A 21,103-nucleotide genomic window follows, 5' to 3' on the forward strand; every position below is an offset into this window, starting at 1 on the left:
TCCAAATAAGTTCTTCCATCTTTATTTTTGTAAAAAAACAATAACAACAAAGTCACCACCAAGCGCATGATAACTCATCAGGCAAGGTCTTTCTTGCTTCCCTCCCTCCATGTCCCATGTGCCTAATCAAAGTGTCAGGGAGGCAGTTGGTATTGACGTTAGCAGGTCCCAGAGGATACTACAAACAAGGGCTTGGGACAGGGAGGGAAACCTAGACAGGTTTTTCACCACTGAGAAGTCGCTTAAAACCAATTTGCTGTAGATAACTGGTACATATGTTTGAAAGGCAGGAAAGGAAGACCATCTGTCAGAAATGTCCCGCTACAAGCCACATGTCGGCTTGGGGAGGGTCGTGTCAGAATGGTGTATTTAGGAATCAGAATGGTTTCATGAGTTTGCTCTGCGCTCCCGGAACAAAGACTAAGATACAAAGAGAAATACATGTTGTTTGTTAGGCTTATTCTGTGGTGGGTCAGGGGCTGCAGGTCTGGAGTCCTTGTTAGTGTGTTTAGTGCTGGTGCGAAGGCTGGGTCCAGCCTTGGACACTGACGTCCTCTAAAGACAAAGCAGAGACAGTGAGCCCCGTATCCCCCGTCACCTTCTGCTGAATAAGGGGGATGGGGAGGCGGTCTTGGCTGTTGGCCTCATTCCGACCCGTGCCCGTGCCGACTTGGGCCAAACCAGAGGAAGGTCCTGATTCCTTAGGAGTGTCGGGTGAGCCCACGTCTGATGGTCAAAGAGGCACAGGCGTTGTCCCTTCGGGCCGACTCCACACAGGGCTCAGGCTTCGGGTACGAGGCCACTCGGCACTGTGACCCGACTGCAGCCTCCGGCCCCAAGGCGAGCCGTGGCACAGGTGGTTTAGGCGTAGCCGCCAGCCATCTGACTGGTGGCCGCATTGCTGCCTGCTCCTCGCCAGGCCTGGAAGCTGAAATACGTGCTCACTCCGTAGGCAATCGTCACTAAACAGGAAAAGAACTACAAGACAAGAGAAGATAGCAAAGCTGAGTCATCTGCCCCATGGCCTGGGGCGGGGGGGCGACAGTAATCAAAGCACCAGGTGGCTCGCCTCCGCCAGGCGTTGAAACCTAGGGCCCCTCAATTAACTGGGACCAGTTGCTCTGGAAGCCACACCAACTCCTACTTAGCCATACACTCATTTGACAACTAATTGTTGGAGGGCTGACAGTACATTCTCGTGGGAGAAACCACTGACCACACAGGCGAGGTTTGTCAGACTGCTGAGGGCAACCAGACCGTGCGCTACTAAGAGTGACTGAGGGGTACAGGCATTTAGTTTTAAAAAGGCACCATTCCAAAGCTACCCTAGGAATTGTCTGCATTTGGCTCACACGTAGGTGTCCTAAGCAGCGCCTGTGGTGGCATTTAGAAGCTCCATGTCTGTCCCAGTAGCTGAGTTCACTGATTTCAAAACCATCCTCAGCAGGAAGAGTGAGGAAACCCAAGTTCTGGTCTAGAGCCTTAGTCTCGGGGTTACCTGATCTCTCCGAGCCCATTTCCTTGTCCTCAAAAGGGACTGGTGGTCCCTGCCCTCCTCGCTGGGGGAGTCAGAGCACCGTCAGTCTGTGCAGGGCCTCGTGGAGTGTGGGGGCTGCTGTTCACTGGCTACTTGACGTGGAGCCCACGTTTGGGCTTCATGGGAAAGCCTGTGAATCCCCCAAAATGGTCTAATGCCCTTTTTAAGGCGGGGTGTGCGGCGATAGTTTTCCCAAGGAGGTACGTGACCCTAAATCAGTGCCACACTGATTTACAGCAAAGTTCTCAACAGTTAACCCAAAACTTCCGTTCACCACCACCAAGTATGTCCCAAGCATTCTGCTTCCTCAGGGTTCTATCGTTAATTACGGAAGGCGGAAAGCTCGGCTCCCCCCACCTGCTGACACAGGATGGGTCCTCAGGAGTGGCAGGCGCCTGGCCTCACAGCAGGGAGCAGCGGGAGTCCAGGGCCACCGGCCTTGGATTGGCCAGTCCCCTGTGACTGCTGAGGACGCCCAGGGAATCATACTCACGGAGGCAGCTGCACGCTGGTTATACGGCCGGGTGCCCTTCAGGGACGTCGGCTCCACCGCAGCAGAGCAGGTGATGAAGGCTGTGATGTACAGAACGGTGGCGCTCACGTTGAATATCATCAACTGTAGGGTGGGGGTGGGGTGGGTAGAACAGGCTTAAGACATGAGACTTCCAGTAGCTGGAACCTCCTGGTTCCCACTGGCACACCCCTTAGTAGCCACCATGGGCTGCGGCTTGAGGATGGGTCTCGGGACAGCAGTGCGCATGTGCTCTGCCGAGGCCATCTGAGCAGGGAGCATAAACATACCCAAGGCTGAGGGGACGATGACGGGAAGGGCTGGGGTGAGCTGGTGGGGGCAGAGAAATCCTAGCAGGTGAAACCCACTCCCCATGGCGAGGTCAAACCCAGCCTGTCTCTGAGGCCACGCCTCCATGCTGGCTCAGGGCCAAGCCTGGGCTCCCCGTTGCCACTGCAGGCCTTGGCTCAGGCTGGCACTAGGAGGGGGCCTCATATCTCGTATCTCCTCTTTGCCCGCCCCCAGCGAGAGGAATCTGTGTCTGCCTTTTGGCCACATCCTGGGCTCAAGGCCCCACATCCAATGCCAGGGTCAGGACCCAGCAGGATCCTGAGCCAGGCTGGCACAAAGGGCCCTCAGCTGAAATCAGGCCTGGGTGCCACTTCCCCAGCACTTGGCCCCTGGAGCCAGTTAACAGCAGACTGCAAACTGGTGGCCCTCAGACAGGTTTGGTTCATCCCACAGATTATTTTTTAAGTTACCAATATTCTAAAATTAGATTTCATATGAAAACCTAAAGATTTAATAAAAATAAAAAAACACTTTTAAAATACCAGCTTTGGCACCAAGAGGCCTGCTTCCGCACTAACAGTTGGAGCTGAGTAGAGGCAGCTTCCTATGGGCAGACAGGTGCTGGGCTGTCCAGAACCCTCTCTTCCCACTTCACGTATCCTCCCTGCCCTGCAGGGAGCTTGTAGCCCCCAACCCAGAGAAATCCCAATTTGGCAATCCCTGTCCAGCCACCTCTAGATGCAGGCGAGCCCTCCTTGCCCTCTGGTAAAAGGCCCAGGAGTGTGGGAGACACTGCCCCACCGTCATGGCCTGAAAGGAGCCACCTGCCATCAACAACTGGGGCTGGAGCCCCAAATCTGTGCCAAGGGACACCTAGGCCCCCCCATCTCCAGAGACGTGGAGCAGGGGCTGGGCCCTGGCCAGGAAGTCAGGCCGCCCCCTCCAAGGCCCTCCAAGCCCAGCGCCCGCTGCAAACACCGCCTGGCCCCTGCCAGTGATGTCAAGATCTAACAAACCCGTTCTGTCTTAAGGATGACTCACGTTTCCTCAGTTTAAAAAGTCATTGAATTCCAAACAATGCTGCCTAGTCCCAGCCTTGCTTGTCTTACAATCATGTGCCTCTCTCTCCTCTCTGCTCACTCAAAGCCTCAGACCCAGCTGCAGGGGTTTTCCGGGTCAGAGAGAAAAAAAAACCCAGCACTTTCTGTGTCTGGATGGGTTACTTCCTATGGATGCTCTCCACCCTGTGTCCTGAGACGACTGACCTGGGTAAACCTAGGACAGCACCCTCTCCCGGGCTGCAGGGGCCTCACGCTGGAGGCAGCGGGTGGACAGTCTTGCTGCGGCCGAGTCCATGCTGCACACACCACACCGGGTCCAGCCTAGGTAATTCCTGCCAGCACAGCCCCGCCTCCAGGCCCAGGGCTGCCTGCCTGGGTCCAGCCAGAGTCAGAGACCCTGTGTACACAGGTTTAAACACCAACAGCCCCCAAAAAGGACAAGGATTTTCAAGACTGCAAATGGCCTCTGGTCTCCCCAGCCAACAGCCCTTCACTTCTACCTCCTTCCCCGGAGAAAGTCAAGCCTAGGTCCTTCCTGGCTCACAGCTCAGTGCTCAGAAACACTAGACACCCAAGCCACCAGTCCTCCCTCCCCTGCCCAGCTGTGCAGGCCAGCTGAGGTCCAGCCAGAGTCCTGCCACTTCTCATTTTAGGGAAGGTCACTGTCACAACTACTCCCAGAAACAGGGCTCAGCCTGGAACCACCCTCAGTGCCCCCACCCAGACTCACCACCAGCGGCCAGGGCACCATGTACAACTTCATGTGCAGTTGAAACAGGTAGAGGATGAAGAGGACGATTGTCACCAGCCAGAGGAAGACAGCGACGAACATCACCCAGCCGTAGGCGGGGTACAGATGGTACGGGGTGTCGGCAATCAGGGCCCACACCAGCAGCCCCAGCACCTGGAGGGGCGAGATGGGGCCAGAGTCTCCCAGAGCCCCCAGCACTCGGGCTGGAGGCCACAGAGCAGGGGCCTCTGGGCCTTTGCTGCCGAGCTCCCTCTGAAGCCACGTTTCTCCTTGGGTCAAGCATGGATTTGGCTCCTCCTGCAGACCACTGTATCCTATGCCCGGGCCTGGTACCTTCCTTCCCTTTCAGGTCTCAACTGAGATGTTACCTGCTCTAGGACACCTTCCCCACCCGGGTTCCAGACCCCTCCTTCTGTGCGCACATGGCCCCCCAGGACCGGAATTCGGTTTTCTTCCCCAGACTGAGCTCCCTGAGGGCAGGACAACGACTGTCTCACTCATAGCTGGGCCCCAGCACCCAGGACAGGACTGACCCTGCCAGGAGTTAGTAAAAGGTGCTGAAAGAAACATGAAGCGCCGAGCACATCCCTGACGACAGTCAGGCTCCCAGAGATGGGAGGACAAACAGCCCGTGTCCTCCAGGTGACCTCCAAGCCCTCTCCACCCCACTTTCTCTGACTCTCCTAATTGCCCCTCTGGACAGGTGTTCCTGCCTTACAGGTGAAACTGGGCTTCAGAGAAGCCAAACTGTCTGTCACCCTGTTCCCACGTTGGCAGGGTGGGCACTGATATCCTGGTAGACTAACAGCATGGTGACCTTGTCTGCTTTGGTCATCTCATTTGTCAAACGAGTATAATGACCACATCTCTCTCATAGGGCTGCCTTACGGACGCAGGAGTTAGATGTGAGTATCACAGAAGCCTTTGCTTGTATTAGTCCCAGCGGGGGATGCTGGGCCCGCCCCAGCCCTCTGGGCCACAGGGAATTCTACACAGTCCTCGTGGGACTGCGTGGGGGAACACGGCAGGGTGGGCCCAACAAAGGGTCTGCTCTGAGGCAGGGAGCTCAGGGGAGGCCCACAAGCGGCACCTCACATCCTGGCCCCCCCAGCTCTCCTATCCCCTTCCCTGCTCGCCTAGGTCCCCCAGGCTAGGCAATTTCTGGAATCCTGGTCAGCCAGGCATGACTCAGGTGTGGCCACCGAGGGGAGGGAGGGCCTGTGTGGGGCTTTGGAGAAATGCTCTGTTGCTGATGAAGACAGAAAGCCTCTTCTTCACCTAGACAGCATCCAGGCACGTGGCACCCAGGCTCACAGGGACCCTGCCACCCGCCCGAGATGAGCCAACCAGCAGATCACAAAGAAGCAGTTCAGGAGCAAGACCCACCTCTGGCTGCTGGTTTGGGGGACAGAAAGTCCCTGGCCGCTCACACCAGTTGCCGCCACAAGTCCCTGGACCAGACACTGGAGAGCTGGCATCACCGAGGGCTCATGACCCAGAGTACAGCCAGAGCTGGGTGCCTGCCAGACACCCCACCCGAAGCACCCCACCGAGACCAAAAAGGTTAAGTTTCTCTTATTGCTACCCCTCCCTCTGGGGTGAGGACAAGAATGGCCACGAATGGCCGGAGAATCCAGCAGCCCCTCTGACAACCGTCCTTTCGCCTCTTCCTGCCCCTCCCCCACAAGAGGCTGGGAAAAGTGTGGCTTCTCTTCCCACTGTACCGCTGGGAAGAGGCGTGGCGGGTGGAGGCTTGGGCCTGGATGTCAAGAGCTGGGTTTCAATTCTGCCTGTGCTGTGTGACGCTGGGCAAGCACCCTCCCCTCTCTGTGCAGCTCAACGGGGCAGCTCTAACAAGGTCCGCCCACGAGAAGGCAGGCCCAGTGAGGAATCCTGTTTTGTTGATTGCTGTATCTCCAATGCCCAGCAGTGCCTAGCACACCGTATCTGCTCAATAAATATGTCTTCAGGAGCCAACAGGCCTCACTTTCCTTATCTGTGAAATAGGAGTCAGGAACCCACCCCACACAGGTGCTGTGTAGTCAAAAGAAAGCAGGTGTGAGTCAGTGAATCTACTCCAACCACCACAAACAGGCTGGCGGTGGCCCCTGGGGCCCACTTTGCAAGCGAGGAAAGTGGGCAGGTAGCAGCAGAGCCTTGCCAGCAGTCACACAACCAGGGACAGAGCCCTCAATAAGGACCCAGAGCCACGGCGTCTCAGCACAGGCCACCCCTCACACCTTTTCCCATCCATTCTCAGGACACCCTGCCTGAAACAGATACGTTGGGGGGCCAAGAGCCCCCAGAGCTGAGTAAAGTCACTGTTCTGAAGGAGACCCAACACTCCCAGGTGAGGACTGGGCATATCAGGGACAAACAATTCTCTTTGCACTGAAAGCAGGGTCCTTTCAGGCCTCTATGCGCCATGTTGCCTGATTCCAATTCTCTGAAAGGAAGTTAAAAAAGGCAGCAAACTGAAAAATCAGGAAAAGACCAATAGGTGTATATTAGGTGTAGATCAGGTTTACACTACACTAATATACACATATCAATTATCAGTACTGTTACAGACTTGGTAGCAACAACCACTTAATGCCCTCCAGCTGTGCCAGGCCTCAGGGAAGCACCCCCACCCCTGCCCCTGGCTTTGACTTCACTGATTCTCCCATAACCCTCTAATCACTCGGTACTATTTATTATCTCCATTTTTCCAAACAGAAGCTCAGAGGGAAATGTCACTCCTGGTCGCCCGTGGTTAAAGGGCAGGGCAGGATTTGACCCCAGATCTGTCCTCTTGAACCTGGGCCACTGAGAGTTACTTAGTAAACGTGTACAAAATGAGGACACTTCAGCTGGCTCCAAGGGCCAGGCCCAGCTGGCATCCACGCTCTCCCCTCTTCCCTGCCCTCCAGCCCAGCCCCAGTTTCCATGTGAGCAAGTGCAGCCTGTGGGAGATGGAGCTGCTGGATAAGCAGCGGGAATTTCTAGTGTTCCTGGCCCTGCTGCCCTGGCCTTTTGCCCAGGGAGCCGCCTCGGTTTCTGCCCCAGAACAAGGAAGGTCCATTCCTCCACCTGAACCAGAATGACTGGTTCCGCCCCTCCCGTTGTCTCCTCTCTTAGCCCCTAGAATCTGAAGGGAGCACCCCCATGAGGGCCCCACGGAGACCTTGTGCAAGACAGAGCACCCCCACGTCTGCTGACCCCTCTGCTGGCCTGGGTGGCGTTGCAGGGGAAGCTGGGCCCACACCTCATCTCCAGAAGCTGCAGGAGCCGCTGGCCCCCTCCTTCCTGCTATGGACCCATACTCTAGTGGAGAGAAGGAACCAGAAGACTTATCTTACGGTCCAGTATAGCACAGTAAACCCCACTGTTTAGAGGAAGGGGGATGGCGGGAGGTAGGTCAGCAGAGAGCAAGGCGGTAGGCTCCGACTGCTAACTGCCCCCAGGGCTGCCCAGGCCCCTCTGTCCAGGGAGAGTCTCTGGCAACTCCAACACCCTCTCTGGGTTCATTCATGCAACAAATACCTACTGAGCACCTACTGCTGTGTGACTGAAACAGACAAAAAGCCCTGCTCTCAGGGAGCTCCCACCCTGCTAGGGGGAGCCAGCTAAGAACCCAAGACGTGAAATTCAAGTGGATGGCAGGGTCAGTCCTATGGGGGAAAAACCAGCTGAGAGGGGATAAGGAGGCCAGCAGTGGGGTCACTTATAATTTTACATCAGAGGTCAAGAAAGATCTCACTGGGAAGGTGACACGTGAGCAAGGCTGAGGAGGGTGGGAGAGGTGAAGGGAGGGAGCCATGTGGGGAAGAGCAGAACTCGCCGTGCCTTTACCTCTGGGACCCTACAAGTTCATCTGTCCCCGTGTGTGTCTGTAGGTGTCTACACATACACCTGCGTGTCTTAAAGAGACACACACACAACTTGCCACCTCTCTTCTAAACTCTCTGAGGCCCCTGCAATGCCTCCTCAGCCAAGCACTACAGATAATCAAAGACAACTGGAAATCTCGAAGGTGCAGGCCCTTAAGAATAACTAAACTGGATAACGGAGATATTTTTGTTAAAAATCACCTGCAGCACCCGAGAGGGGAGAGATTTATCCCAAATGCCAGACCAGAAGGCATTCCTCGATTAGGGAGGGCCCTAGTCTAGTGACCAGTGTCCTTATAAGAGGGACACTGGACACAGAGTCACACACACAGGGAGAACATCATGTAAAGATGGAGGCAGAGATTGGAGTGATATGTCTCCAAACCAAGGAACGCCGAGGATTGCTGCCAACTGCCAGAAGCTGGGAGAGAGGCGTGAACAGATCTCTTTCAGACAGAGGCCTCCAGGAGGAACCAAGCTGCCGACACCTTGATCTTGGACTTCCAAGCTCCAGAGCTGTGAGACAATACATATCTGTTGTTTTAAGCCACCCAGTTTGTGGTGCTTTGTTGTAGCTGCCCTGAGAAACTAACACATCTTTCTTAGCTCCTCTTTGGATCTGCGGGTGGATGTCATGATCCAGTTTAGCTGTGTGACGCTGGCATCAGTTCTGGCTTCAAGCTCTGGCCCTGCCAACTTACTAGCTGCATGACTTTGGGCAAGTTGCTGAATCTCTCTGTGTCTCGGTGTCATCTTCAAAGAGTGCTGACCCGATGGGGTAGCTCTGAGATATAAATGCACCCAACACAGACTTAATACTCAATACAAGTTCTACCACCATTATCCAGTCCATTCCCTGGGTCTGGTTTCCCCAGGTCCTAATAGCATGTGCAGTTCCTAGGGGTGTAAGGCCTGGCTGAGATAATGAATGTATCTAAGCACAGGCCCATGCCTGGCAAATAAGGGCCCTGTGCCAGTGTGGGCCCTACCCATCTTTCCGATAAAGGCCAACAGGCTTCTCTGAAGGGGAGTGCCCAGAAGTCCACCCAGCCCAGGCTTAGGACATCTCCTGCAGCTGCACTTCTGCTCCTCATAGGCTGAGAGTCCCTGCACAGAACCCTCTACCCCACTTAGACCTCAGTCTTCCCCTCTGTACTGTGGGAGCAGGGAGGTCGTGCTCAGTGTTCTCCAAGGCTCCCCTCAGCCTGAGGCCCAGCACGCCTTAACACAGGCGTCTTCCAGGGAACCCAAAGCCCTTTCTCCCTTGTTGGGGGAAACTCCACCAACCCCGTGAGCATCAAGTTAACTCCTCTCCCACCCAAAGATGGTCACCCAAGTTTCCTTTTAATCCTCCCCACTTCCTGGGTCAGACCCTTGTAGATTTGCTGTGTGGTGTTGGGGGAGTCACTTAACCTTTCTGGTCCATTTCTTCATCTGACATGTTGAGGAGGTTGGGGAGGGTACGCATATTCTGGTCACCTCACAGGTGTGTTATTCAGGGAAAAGGATGTGAAGGAAAAGTTAAAAGCTGTTGCAATCGTGAGGGCTGTTAGAGAGTCGGGGTGTTGGGGGGAGCAATCCCCAGAGGCAGGGAGAACACCACAGGGCCTGGAGGCCGACACTGGTGTTTTAAGCTCAGCAGCCGCCAGGCAGGCAGGTAACAGAAACGACTAAGACGGACCAGGTGGAGTCTGTGGAGCTGAGATGACCTACTATTTTATCTGGGGGAATGCAGGCCTGAGGCAGCCAGAACTTCTAACTTTTCATGAGACATTAGAAATTTGAATCTCTACGTAAAATCTTTTTAAATGTTGAAAACAAAACCAAATGTTTTAGAAAAAATGTGAGGGCAGGGCCCACCCATCACACCCAAGACTCCCTTTTCCCCAGTGCACCACCGGGGAAACTGAGGCCCAGGTCAATGATGATGGGAAGCCTTCCCGGGGTTCCCCCTTGCAGGGACACATCTGGGCAGCTGAGGACACTCAGAACTTGGCCTGGCTGGACCCAGCCTCCACCCCCGCCCTGGCCCTTCTCCCTACAGTGAAAGGGACTTTATGGGGACAAAAAGCCACCTATTGTGTCACAGGAGACAAAGGCGCAGGGGACAGAGGCTCCAGGCGCCTGGACTGGCCACAGCTCCACACACACCCCTCCCTGTGCAGAGGGTCAGGCTTGCGGGGAAGGCTTCTTGGAATTCCCACGCTGCACACTCTGAGCATTCGAGAATCCTGGGGGCATCACAGCAGCGCTCCAGGAGGCGCCAGAGCTGACTGCTAGGCCTGAAGTGACATCCAGCCCCACTAAGCCTCCCTTTCCTTATCTGAAAAGTGGGCATGTGAGTTACCAAATCGAGTCCTTCGGTCACTGAACAAACTCTCCCAAGGGCCACTCGGTGCCAGGCGCAGCACAGAGCTGAGCAGCCTGGGTCCCTGTCGCATGCAGGCCCCAGCCTAGGCTGTCCAGGGAGGAGGAAAATGACAATGGATCGCCGCTAGACTTTCCAAATGCGGCCTTTATCACATTACCTGTTATTCCTGATTCCCAAGTCTCAGAACTGAGGCTTTTTGAAACATCGCAGAGATGGAAGAGGTTGCTGCACACCCCTAACCAGTGGCCCACCACCCCCAGAGACCCCTAACGAGGTCCTCCGGCACAGCCCAGCCTCTGCATGCACCCTGCCACCACTGTTCCTTTGTGGTCTGCCTCAGGGCTTTAGAAAAATCTTCCCAGCACAAAGCTCACACCACCTCGTGCATACTTGCCTACCTGGGTTCCCATTCAGCACTTGGGCCAGAAACCAAGCAGGTCCCCCCGACAAAAGACTCCCAGTTCTGTGAAGGCAGGCGGAGGCCCCTTGAGTCATATCCCCAAGTCCTTCCCTGGCACCCAGAGCAAGTGGCAACACTCCTCGGTGAGGTTCCAGAAATTTAGACCTCACCTGACTGCCTACCCTCCTCCCCCACCACAGAAAGACGACGTGTGCCTCCCGGCACTACGACCCCCACAGACCCACGGAGCCTTCCCAGGAAGCCTTGGTCCCCTCACTCGCCCCGCCAGGCCCCCACCACTGCTGCACTCCCAGAGCCCAACTCTCTCAAATAAAGCACTTGCCCCATTCACAGCTGAGGACACCAAAGTTCTTGGAAGCTCTGGACCTGGCCTGAGGTCGTGCACATTAAGGGGTAGGACCCAGGTAGTTCTGCAACCCAGCAGGTGGAGATTCACAGAGGACAGGCTTCCAAATCCCGGACAGAGAGATATTCCCCAGAAGAACACTGATTTGGAGGGCAGAACAGAGAAGGGCAGGGGCCAACCTAGACCCCTGGGCGGAAGGAATGACAGCTTTTGCTCTCAGCACCCAGGCAGGTCCCCATCCTGCCACTGGCCCTCCAGAAAGAGCTGGTTGTTGGGAGCATATGAACCGAGTTAGCACCATGAGGCCTGGCCACTGCCTGCTGAGGACCGGGAGGACAGCCTAATGTGAGGGTCTTCTCTATAACCAGACTCTGGCGCTAATGTTTTGGGTGACCTTAAGCCCCACCACATTTTAACTTCAAGGAGGGACAGGTGACCCCATCCGGCTAACCTTATACAGGTGGCAGATCATTGTCTGACACTCCTCTACCCCCTACGCCTATCAAAGCTGGAATGTCCCAGAACAGGCCCTGGGCCCTGCCTGACCTTCAGCCCTTGCCTTCCATGACCTCTGTGAGACCCTGGGGTGCCACCCCGGCCTCTCCCCCTTGGGCAAACAGGAGGGACCAGCCCAGCCCAACACAAAGGACCTGTTAGTATCCAGGGCTGAGCTCACTGGGCTGCCAAGAAAAACAGCCCCCACCTATACTCAGCTTCCAGTTCACCATGGGGACCAGGGAAGACCCCCTGCAGCTCCCCAGACCATCTATGAGCAGGACACCGGAGCCTGGTCCTCACTGACTTCCACCACAAACAACTGACTAGCTGACAAGGAGTGACCCAGCTCTGCCCCATGTACAGAAACAGTGACCATCCAACACATGGGGACAGCTTCGCAGTCCATACCGCTGTCAGCTCCGCCATAGGCCATGTCCTCTTTCCACTTAGATGGCTAAGAAAACTGTCCAAGGTCACCTAGACAGTAACACCGAATTCAGGGCTATTGCTGCTGTGTGATCCTGGGAAAGTGCCTTCCCCTCTCTGGGCCCCAGGGGCCTTCCGGTGCCACGTTCACAGCTTTTGCAGTACTCACAAGCTACCTGCACTACTTTTTACTCAATATTTTCATTTATTTGAAAGACGTTTTGATAAGTTATTTATTTTTGAAATAAGTAATATATATGATGTGGTAGGTAACAAAATGGTGTTTTTAGCACATGTCCCTTCTCCTGTGATGCTCAATACTCTTCCCCAGGGGCAACCAAGTGCCTCCCCAGAGACTGTCTAGATACATATACACACACGCTTCAGACAGGTGCATCTCATATAGTCTGTGTGTATTTCTCCCATACAAATGATAGTGTTTTACACACACAGTTTTGCACCTTGCTTTTTCCACTTAACCATATGGCCTGGAGATTGTCCACATATAGAGCTGCCTTATTGTTTTCTTTGAGGGGTAAGATAGTATCTTTTTACTAACTGCACAGTGTGTCATTGCACAACTGTATCATTTAACCAGTCCTCTGATGAAAGTATCATATGTATATCACACACAAATTAGTTCATTATTTTAAAAGGAAAATTTTAAATCACTAAAAAGTGGTAAACCTGCATTATCTACCACAATAAAAGCTAACTGTAAAATTAAGTGCAACAAATTTAAAACAATGTTATTACATCCTAGACAGATATAGGCGTGTCCCAGGGTCCAGAGCTCCCTACTGTGTTTCCCGGAAAATAAGACCTAGCCGGACCATCAGCTCTAATACATCTTTTGGAGCAAAAATCAATATAAGACCCGGTCTTATTTTAATTTTTGCTCCAAAAGACACATTAGAGCTGATGGTCCGGCTAGATCTTATTTTCGGGGAAACATGGTATTTTTAAAAAGGGGGTGGGGGTGGGAAGGTACTAAAGACACTTTAGCACCAAAATGAGGCTGTCTTCTCTACTAGTCTTTCAGGAATGTGACTGATGATAAATGATGTGACATTTTCTAAGTTCTACATAGAAGAATTTCTTTATTACCTCAGAGTGGGAAAGTCCAGAAGCCAGAAAGAAAAAAAGAAAAAGAAGAAGAATCAGCAACATAAAAATAAAAGTCCGTCTGGCAAAAAAACACCATGAGCAAAGTCAAATATATATATATATATATATTTGCAAATCATCTAGAGCTCCTAGCAACTGATAAGACAAAGACCAACAACTCAGTAGAATGGGGAAAGAATACAAACAGACAAGGAAATACAAATGCTCTTAAATGTATTTTTAAAAGGTCAATCTCACACATAAATAAATACAAAATAATGCTACACTGACCCACCATTTCGCTTATCACTCGGGGGCACATGAAGAGGTGTATTGATTCACCGTGGAGGTAAGGCTGTGGGGACAGACTCTACCTGGAGATATACTAAGGGGGACAGGTGTGAACTCTATAGAGGGCACTTACCTGTCTCTATGGAAATCACAAACACACACATCCACCCCAGCGGTCCCACTTCTGGGAATGACAGGAGCACTGGGTGGCTTGTGCAGCAAGAGTGAGAACCCCAAGTGTCTGTCAACAAAGGGGCGCGCCACTCAAATCACACCACAGCTGCACAATGGAACGCTACAGAAGCCATCACGCCCCAAGCACTAAGACCAAAGGACCGCCAAGATACATTTTTAAGTGACAAAGGAAAGGAGCAGAGGGATATAGACAGACTACATCCCTTGGGTCAAAATGGGGAGAGGTAGGAATTTATAGCCAAGTCTGAGTAGATCTCCTGAAAGAAAGTCAAAACGGTACCTGGGAAACTGGGAAGAGTGGGTCAACTCTAATCCAAAGGGACAGAGAATTTTCACTGTGCTCCTTCCCACTCTGTTTTTATTCCAGAGTGTTATAAATATATTACCTATTAAAGAAAACTAGTAAACAAAGGATTGAAAAAAGACACAGGCAGTGCAATGTGCACTGGTACAGAACACCCTAGGTGTATTGCCAAGGGGGAAGAAGCATGGCAGGGCACATGTACAGTGTTCCCATCTGTGTGCTGCTTTAAGTGAGGAGAGGCGTCCTGTGTAGCAATACACACTGACTGGCCCTGGGACACTTCACTTAATGGCGGCTGCCTCACACGACCTGTCAGGGACAAGAAAGACTCTGTTTTCATTGATAATCCTTGGTACTGTTTGACTACTTTGCTCTATGTCTATATAATTTTTTCAAATAAAACACTGTTTTTAAATGGGTCCATCAGTAGACAAATGGCTAAGTGAGCCGGGCGACCATGACACGAAGGGTTACCCTGAACAAGTTAAAAAGGAGGCGACAGCTCTGTATGACAGGAGGTCACAAGTGCACGGACAGTGAGGAAACCAACTTCCTGAACAAAGGGTACAGAATAGAACCATCGATTTTTTTTCTAAATGTTTAGGAAAAAGAACTGGAAACACCCCAAAATGGTGGTCCCCTGGGGAGAAGGGTAGGGGGTCTAGTAACTTTAGCCTTATCTGTAATAGGTTTTTATTCTTTTAAGGAGAATGTGTTCATATATGTATTACATATATTCTACATTAATTCCAAACAGGTTGTGTCGGACTCCCGCTCTCACAGCCATTGCAGTACATTGAGCTCCACGGGGACAGCGCTGGGGACAAGTGTGAGCTGGGCGGGCACTGGGCAGCTCTGCTCACTGAAGACAAATAACTGAACCCGGGCAAAGGAGACCCTAAGGGGACGAGAGGCGAACTGGCATCATATGCATTCTTTGTGCAAACCTGCCGGGAGGAGCAAGAGAAGAAGCACCCAGATGCTTCAGTCCACGTCTCAGAGTTTTCTAAGAAGGGCTCGGAGAGGGGGAAGAGCACGTCTGCTAAAGACAAAGGAAAATCTGAAGATATAGCAAAGGTGGACAAAACCCGTTATGAGAGAGGAATGAAAACTTATATCCTCCTAAAGGGGAAACAAAAAAGAAGTTCAAGGATCCCAAGGCACCCAAGAGGCCTCCTTCGGCCTTTTTCTTGTTTTGTTCTGAGTATCGCCCAAAACTCAAAGGACAGCACCCCGGCCTATCCACTGGGGATGTTGCAAAGGAGCCGGGAGAGACGTGGAATGTCACTGCTGCAGATGACACGCAGCCTTACGAGAAGGCTGCTGCGCTGAAGGAACACTACAAAAAGGATATGGCTGCATACCGAGCCAAAGGAAAGCGTGATGTGGCAAAAAAGGGAGTTCTCAAGGCTGAAAAGAACAAGAAAAAGAAGGAAGAGGAGGAAGAAGAGGAAGAGGATGCAGATGAAGAAGGTGATGAATAAGTTGGTTCTAGCATAGTTTATTTTCTTGTCTATAAAGCATTTAACCCCCTTGTACACAACTCACTCCTTTTAAGGAAAAAAATTGAAATGTAAGGCCGTGTAAGATGTGTTTTAATTAATTAATTAATTAATTAAATGAATTCCAAACCCTCAACACCCTTCCTGCCACAAGTGGGGAGTGTGGGTGGAGCTAACGATACAAAGCTCTGGTTTGCTCTGTGTTGGAGGAAGCCAGAGAGCAGGCAGCGCCTGGAATGCTGCACTAAGGAGACTGAACCCACAGATCTCAGAGCTAAGGAAAGCCCTGCCCTGGGAGACCATAACAACGCAATCCCAATGGGACCAACCTCTGCTCACACCTCTCAGACCCCAACAACCTCATCCCGGCAGCCTCTTCCTGGAGATCTAAGTTGACCTTCAGGCCCTGCCCTGCCTGAAGGTGGGGCTGGGCTGCCTGCTGGCGCTGAAGACAGAGCCAGGATCACCATGAAGGAGAACTTTCTAACACTCCCGAGTACACCAGGATGGAGTAGGCCACCTTGAGAAGGACTGAGCTCCCTGTCCCTGGAAGCATGCAAGCTCATGTTGAGCATGCACCAAGGGACCTCCAGGAGCAAGCATATGAGCCCTAGGATTCTATGACATGATGAAATGCAGTCAATCCCAATATACTCCACATTCAGCCCTTTGCAGGAATTATCTTGCATAGTTCTCACAATCCCACCATCACCACCTTACAGACAAGGAAACTGAGGCTCAGGGAAATTAGGGAACTTACCCAAGATCACACAGCCAGGAAGGAACAGAGCCAGGATCTGAACCCCAGGCTCTCAGCTTCCAGACCTGAGCTCCCACCAATACTCTCAGCACCACCGGCTGGATCATTGTGATCTAATAACAGGAGAGGCTTCTGATCTGTTTATTTACCTGCAAACTGGGAATTGTGGCCACCCCCAACTCAGGAGGTAGAACAAAAGGATAGAAGGTGCCAAACACAACTGTCCTATTGCCACAGGGCATTCATATGACTCCTACTTCCTGGGCCTCAAGGATGCCCTTGCAGAAGCTATGGTCTGTTCAAGCTCCTCCTTAGTACTGACCCCCTTCCATATAAGTAAACCTTTCAGAGCCCACTTCTGTCAGGAAGGCTTCCCTAGTGGCCTGGTTCCTGGTGAGTCTCCCGTACTGAAGTCCCTCTCCTTCACCTTTAAAGCACCTAGGAACCCCCATCTCCCACCAAAAACAAAACAATAAAAACTGGAAGCATAACTAGAGCCAGGCTTTGAATTCCCAGTTTTGAGTGCCAAACCCCAGCTCTGCTACTCTACTCCATGACCTTGGGTAAGTTTCTCAACCTCTCTGAGCCTGTTGCCTCATCAGGAAACCCAGTTAAGACCATCTTTCTCCCTGGAACTTGGGGAGGATTTAAAAAATAAGAAACATGGGCACTTAACGGTATTCGCTTTATACTTATTCTATAAAGGCTTTAGGATCAGCCATGAGCACGAATTACCCACAACTTCCACAACATTCCTCGCCCCTAACCACACAAACATCTGCAATATCAATGCCTCCAGGTTTTTATAACCAAAAGAGTTGATCAAACTTGCCTGCTTCCTTTTTTAAGATGCTATCGTCATCAATGCATGTTTCCATTTTTGCCTAGGCCGCTAGGAAGCTCTACAAAGAATCCACAGCATTAAAATTGATACAACTTCCTGGGTACAATAATCTTTTTAGCTCTTTTTAAGTCAATCGCCCCTGCCCCCACATACCACCTTTAAAAAATAAATTAATTCTTCTGTCTTATGTGACCTAATATAATATTATACTCCATCTAATATTCTTTCAGGAACTAGATAGGGTGGATGGAGTGATAAATCAGTAACCACTAAGGTTGGCTTTTCAGGACACATTTAATAGTAGACATAAAGCCCCTCTCAAGAGGACGGGGCCTTTCTACCTGCCCTGTGTCCGACCCCCTCCCCCTCACCTCTCTTCTTCTCACCACATCTGGGCCACTTCACCAAATCCTGGGAAATCGAGGGGTATGATGGAGAATTAGCTTTCATCTTCCCATTTACCACCTCCTCCATGAGCCTTCCCTGATCTCTCCACAGGAAGCACATCCTCTGGGCACCTCCCTCACCGACCAAGAGCTCCTGGAGAGCAGGTGTGGGACCTGGGGTCTCTATCACTCCCTCAATAGCACCAGGCCCTGTGCCCCATGGAACCCTAGCTGAGTGTTAAGAGCACAGGACAGAAAAGTCAGAGACCACTCGGGGCTTAAATCTTCTGTGGAGGAGGACAATGAGATCTCAGGCAAAAAAACTGAACTCTGAGACTCAGTTTCCTCGCCTGTAAAATGGGGGAGAAAAAAGAAGATATAAAGCTCTTGGCAAAGGGCCTAGAGCCTAGTGGATACCTGACGGGTGGGAACTACTGTTGCTTCCTAACAGATGCTGGTGCCCATTGTGTGAACACCCCATCTCAGACCCAGTGGAACTGTCTGTTGCTAGAGAAACAGCTCAGGAAGCAGTTTCTCCCAGAAGCAGATTGGTGAAGGCACTAAAAGGTGCAGCTGGCCGTGGGCTACCATGTGCCAACATAAGCGGCCGGTGGCCAGCGTGAATGGCCAGCAGCCAGCGAGAGCTGTCGTGAGCGGCCTACAGACAACTGGTGTCCGACTGCCTCAGCCGGGGGAGCTCAAGGCTCATAATACCAGCATGGGCCAGGTATTGAGAAACATCGGCTTGAACCGGAGTGGGGAAGGAGGCATAAGAAAGGGGGGGGGTGAAGGTGCAGCTCTTCAGAAGTCTGATGGGGGACCCTCATCCTCCCTCTCGCCCCCCTCCCCCAAAAGCACTGCAGGGAAAGCAGAGGAAGGCCACCCCACCCACACCCAGTCCGAGAGTCTGGAGACCTAAGTGCCAAGCTCCACCACAGGATCCTGGTGAGTCCTACCTTCTATCTAGACCTCAGTGTCCACATCTGTGCAATGGGACCCAAATGCTCAGGGGTGGGTTGCTGAGAAAACAGGCACCCTCAAATCAGAGACACAAGCCTCCTCCACAGGAAGCTACCAAGGTCCTTGCAGGCACAGCAAGATGCTCCTTCTTCCAATTCCTCTAATTCCAATTCTCATTGTTGAAATGCAAAAGAAGCCGGATGCTCAGGTTCTGTTACCAGGAGCTGGCTAACCCTAGGGATCCACCCACCCCTCATCATCTCAGCCCAGTAGAGACCCCTCTGCTGGTCCAAAACCTCCTAAGGCTGCCAATGGAATACTGTCACCATCTCTTGCAGAGGGACACAAGGCCCTCGGCTTCTGGCCACCCCAGAAACAAGTGCTTCAAGTCCAGTTTCACCAACTTGCTGGCTAGTCCCTAAAACTTCTCTTCCACTTTTCCACCCCCAAACCTTGGCTCCCACAGCGCCCTGCCCTTTCAACACCCTTCCCTACGTTGGCCTCAGATTTCAATAAAGTCCTTGCTCACAGGCCACCTCTCCTCCATGAACCTTCAGGGCTCAGAATTGATCTCCCTCTCCTCTGCCCTTTCATGCCCCTGGGCCCAGGTTCCCTTCCTGCTGGCTTCACAAGCACCAGGAGCCCAGCACACAGCTCCAGACAGGGTCTTCCTACCTGCATATTTAAATTAGTTCTTGACCTCACCATCGGGGCCCCGCACCCCCCCACCCCCATCTCCAAAACAACTCTCGGTGAATTAAAAATGTAGATTTCTGGGCTGCACTTCCTGACATTCAAATTCCAATTCCACATTTTTTCCCGGGGTGGAGACATTCTACATTTTAAAGAAACCCCTCAAGAGAATGTGAGGCTGGGGGGGGGGGGGGAGGGGGCTCACAGAGAGGGATTGAGACATTCGTAAATGATACATATCACTGACGCCGGAGGCAGGCCCTCGCCTGGGGTGGGGAGAGGGCCGAGGAGGGAGGTTCGGTCTCAAGACGACCCAGCCTTCCAGCCTGAGCTTGGCAGCCTTGCTAGGACACAGCAATAGGGGGACGTTTGGAAAGGCCCAAAAGGGCAATGGATCCTGGCCTTCGGCTGGGGGAAAGCCTCTCATAGGGGCGGCCACCCAGCTTCCTGACTCGCACCAGAGGGCACTAGGGGAAAAAAGCTGACACCCCCCGGCCTGTAACAAGCGTGTGGACGGGTCTAAGAGGGGTGTTCCCATCGATCTACCTCACCTGGGGCCTACAGAGGGTCTGGAAGACATAGGAGTCTTACCTCTGGCTTCCCACAAGTCACTCCTCCCACCCCCCACCCCAGTGTTGGACACGGTATCTCAGCCCGCGAGGCCAGCCAAACCGGCTGGAACCCGGCGGGTCACCCAGTGGAAGCCAGAAGGGCCCAGCTCCTGCGCCGGAGCCCACAGAGCGGTGCCTAAGTGTACGTGTTGGAACGGATGTGCCCTCTCGATTAGACCAGGACTGTTCTGGGGTGCAGCCACACGGAGCCGCTGGGAGCTCCGCAGAGGGTTAGCCCGAGTGGAATTTGCCTCAGGCTGGGTCCGCTGAAGGGCTGGGCATTGGCCATGCAAAGACTGAGAGTCATTCGCAGTGATTGTGGCTCTTGGAGAGCTTTTGTGGGTGGCCTTTAGTGACCACCTGGAAGTGAGGGTGCGTTGGAACGGGCACTCTGAACAAGGGTGTATGGTGCGTGTGCTCGCAGACAGCAACGGGGACTCAAGGTGAGGTTCCAGGTTGATCACCTAGGGCATTAGTCCTAGAGGCACCCCGGGGTAGGCACGGCGCGTCGCGTGCGAGCCTGGGTTGGGGCGGGTACGGCGTGCGACAGAGGGCTTCCTTGGAGCCCCCCGACCCCCCAAGCCCGCCGGGATCCCCTACCCCGCCCCGCGCGCGCTCACCAGCTGCAGCAGCATGAGCGCACCGAGGCTGGAGCCCACGAAGCCCAGGTCCGGACGCAGCGCCGAGACCGAGGCGCCGGCGCCCTGCGCTGGGCTGCTGGTCCGCGTGCTCACTTTAGACGGGAACTCGGCCATCGCAGCTCCGCTCGCCTCCCGGGGTCGCACCGGCCGCCGTCGCCGCCCCTCCCGCGTCGGGCACCGGCTCTTACGCCGCTCCTCCTGGGGGGCTCCGGCTCCCGCCGCCGCTCGGCTCCGGGCGTTTAGCGCGGTGTCATGGGAAGGAGCCTGGAGGCGCCAGGTGCAGCAGAAATTCCGGCCCCGCCCTCGTCGCGGGACCCGCCCCTTTAACCCTTCGCTCACCGCCGCGGGTCCAGCCTCAAGACACTTGTAGTCGCGTCCACTTTACAGACGGGGAAACTGAGGCCACGGTCAGTGAGATGGCTCCGTCAGAACGAGTCTAGATAGCTGCGCGTTTCTGTCCTGAGGAAAGCCTTCTACTAGGAATGGACAGCGCTGCTCGGCGCCCTCCTGATAGCTTCTACCTGCTTTCTCCAGGTGTCTCTAGGGCGCTGGGTGCCCTACGGCGGCGAGCCCCTGCTGCGTCTCTTTGCGCTCTCCTTAAAGCAGAATGAGCATCCCTGTTTAGCTACTCCTAAGGAGTCCCGGGAAACCGAGCATCCAGGAGGGGAGGGCCTGGATAAACTGTGGGTGCACATGACCCAATTGATGTGGCTTGTACTTCTGA

General features: G+C 53.3%; 2 protein-coding genes and 1 pseudogene across 3 annotated transcripts in view; 2 read left to right on the forward strand and 1 right to left on the reverse strand.

Annotated features, from left to right (window-relative positions):
• PLLP (plasmolipin) lies at positions 1 to 20,945 on the reverse strand. Of its 2 annotated transcripts, XM_033127823.1 has the most exons (5): positions 20,587 to 20,945; positions 20,359 to 20,555; positions 4,131 to 4,304; positions 2,031 to 2,153; positions 1 to 978 (listed from the first exon to the last, which is right to left on the reverse strand). In XM_033127823.1, the coding sequence occupies exons 2-5, from the start codon at positions 20,491 to 20,493 to the stop codon at positions 862 to 864; spliced, it is 549 nt and encodes a 182-aa protein (XP_032983714.1). In that variant the 5' UTR covers positions 20,494 to 20,555; positions 20,587 to 20,945; the 3' UTR covers positions 1 to 861. The 2 variants fall into 2 exon arrangements, with proteins under 2 accessions (XP_032983714.1, XP_032983713.1); XM_033127822.1 differs by having other exon boundaries at positions 20,359 to 20,894.
• On the forward strand, positions 14,859 to 15,785 carry LOC117034704 (high mobility group protein B1-like; annotated as a pseudogene).
• CCL22 (C-C motif chemokine ligand 22) overlaps positions 18,321 to 21,103 on the forward strand; it is a 54,914-nt gene continuing 52,131 nt past the window's right edge. The window contains exon 1 of the mRNA XM_033127825.1: positions 18,321 to 18,419. The gene's annotated coding sequence lies outside the window, so the exon portion shown is untranslated. The remainder of the gene's footprint in view (positions 18,420 to 21,103) is intronic.

The sequence above is a fragment of the Rhinolophus ferrumequinum genome, chromosome 15 (genome assembly GCF_004115265.2).
Source record: "Rhinolophus ferrumequinum isolate MPI-CBG mRhiFer1 chromosome 15, mRhiFer1_v1.p, whole genome shotgun sequence".
NCBI classification, from domain to species: domain Eukaryota; kingdom Metazoa; phylum Chordata; class Mammalia; order Chiroptera; family Rhinolophidae; genus Rhinolophus; species Rhinolophus ferrumequinum.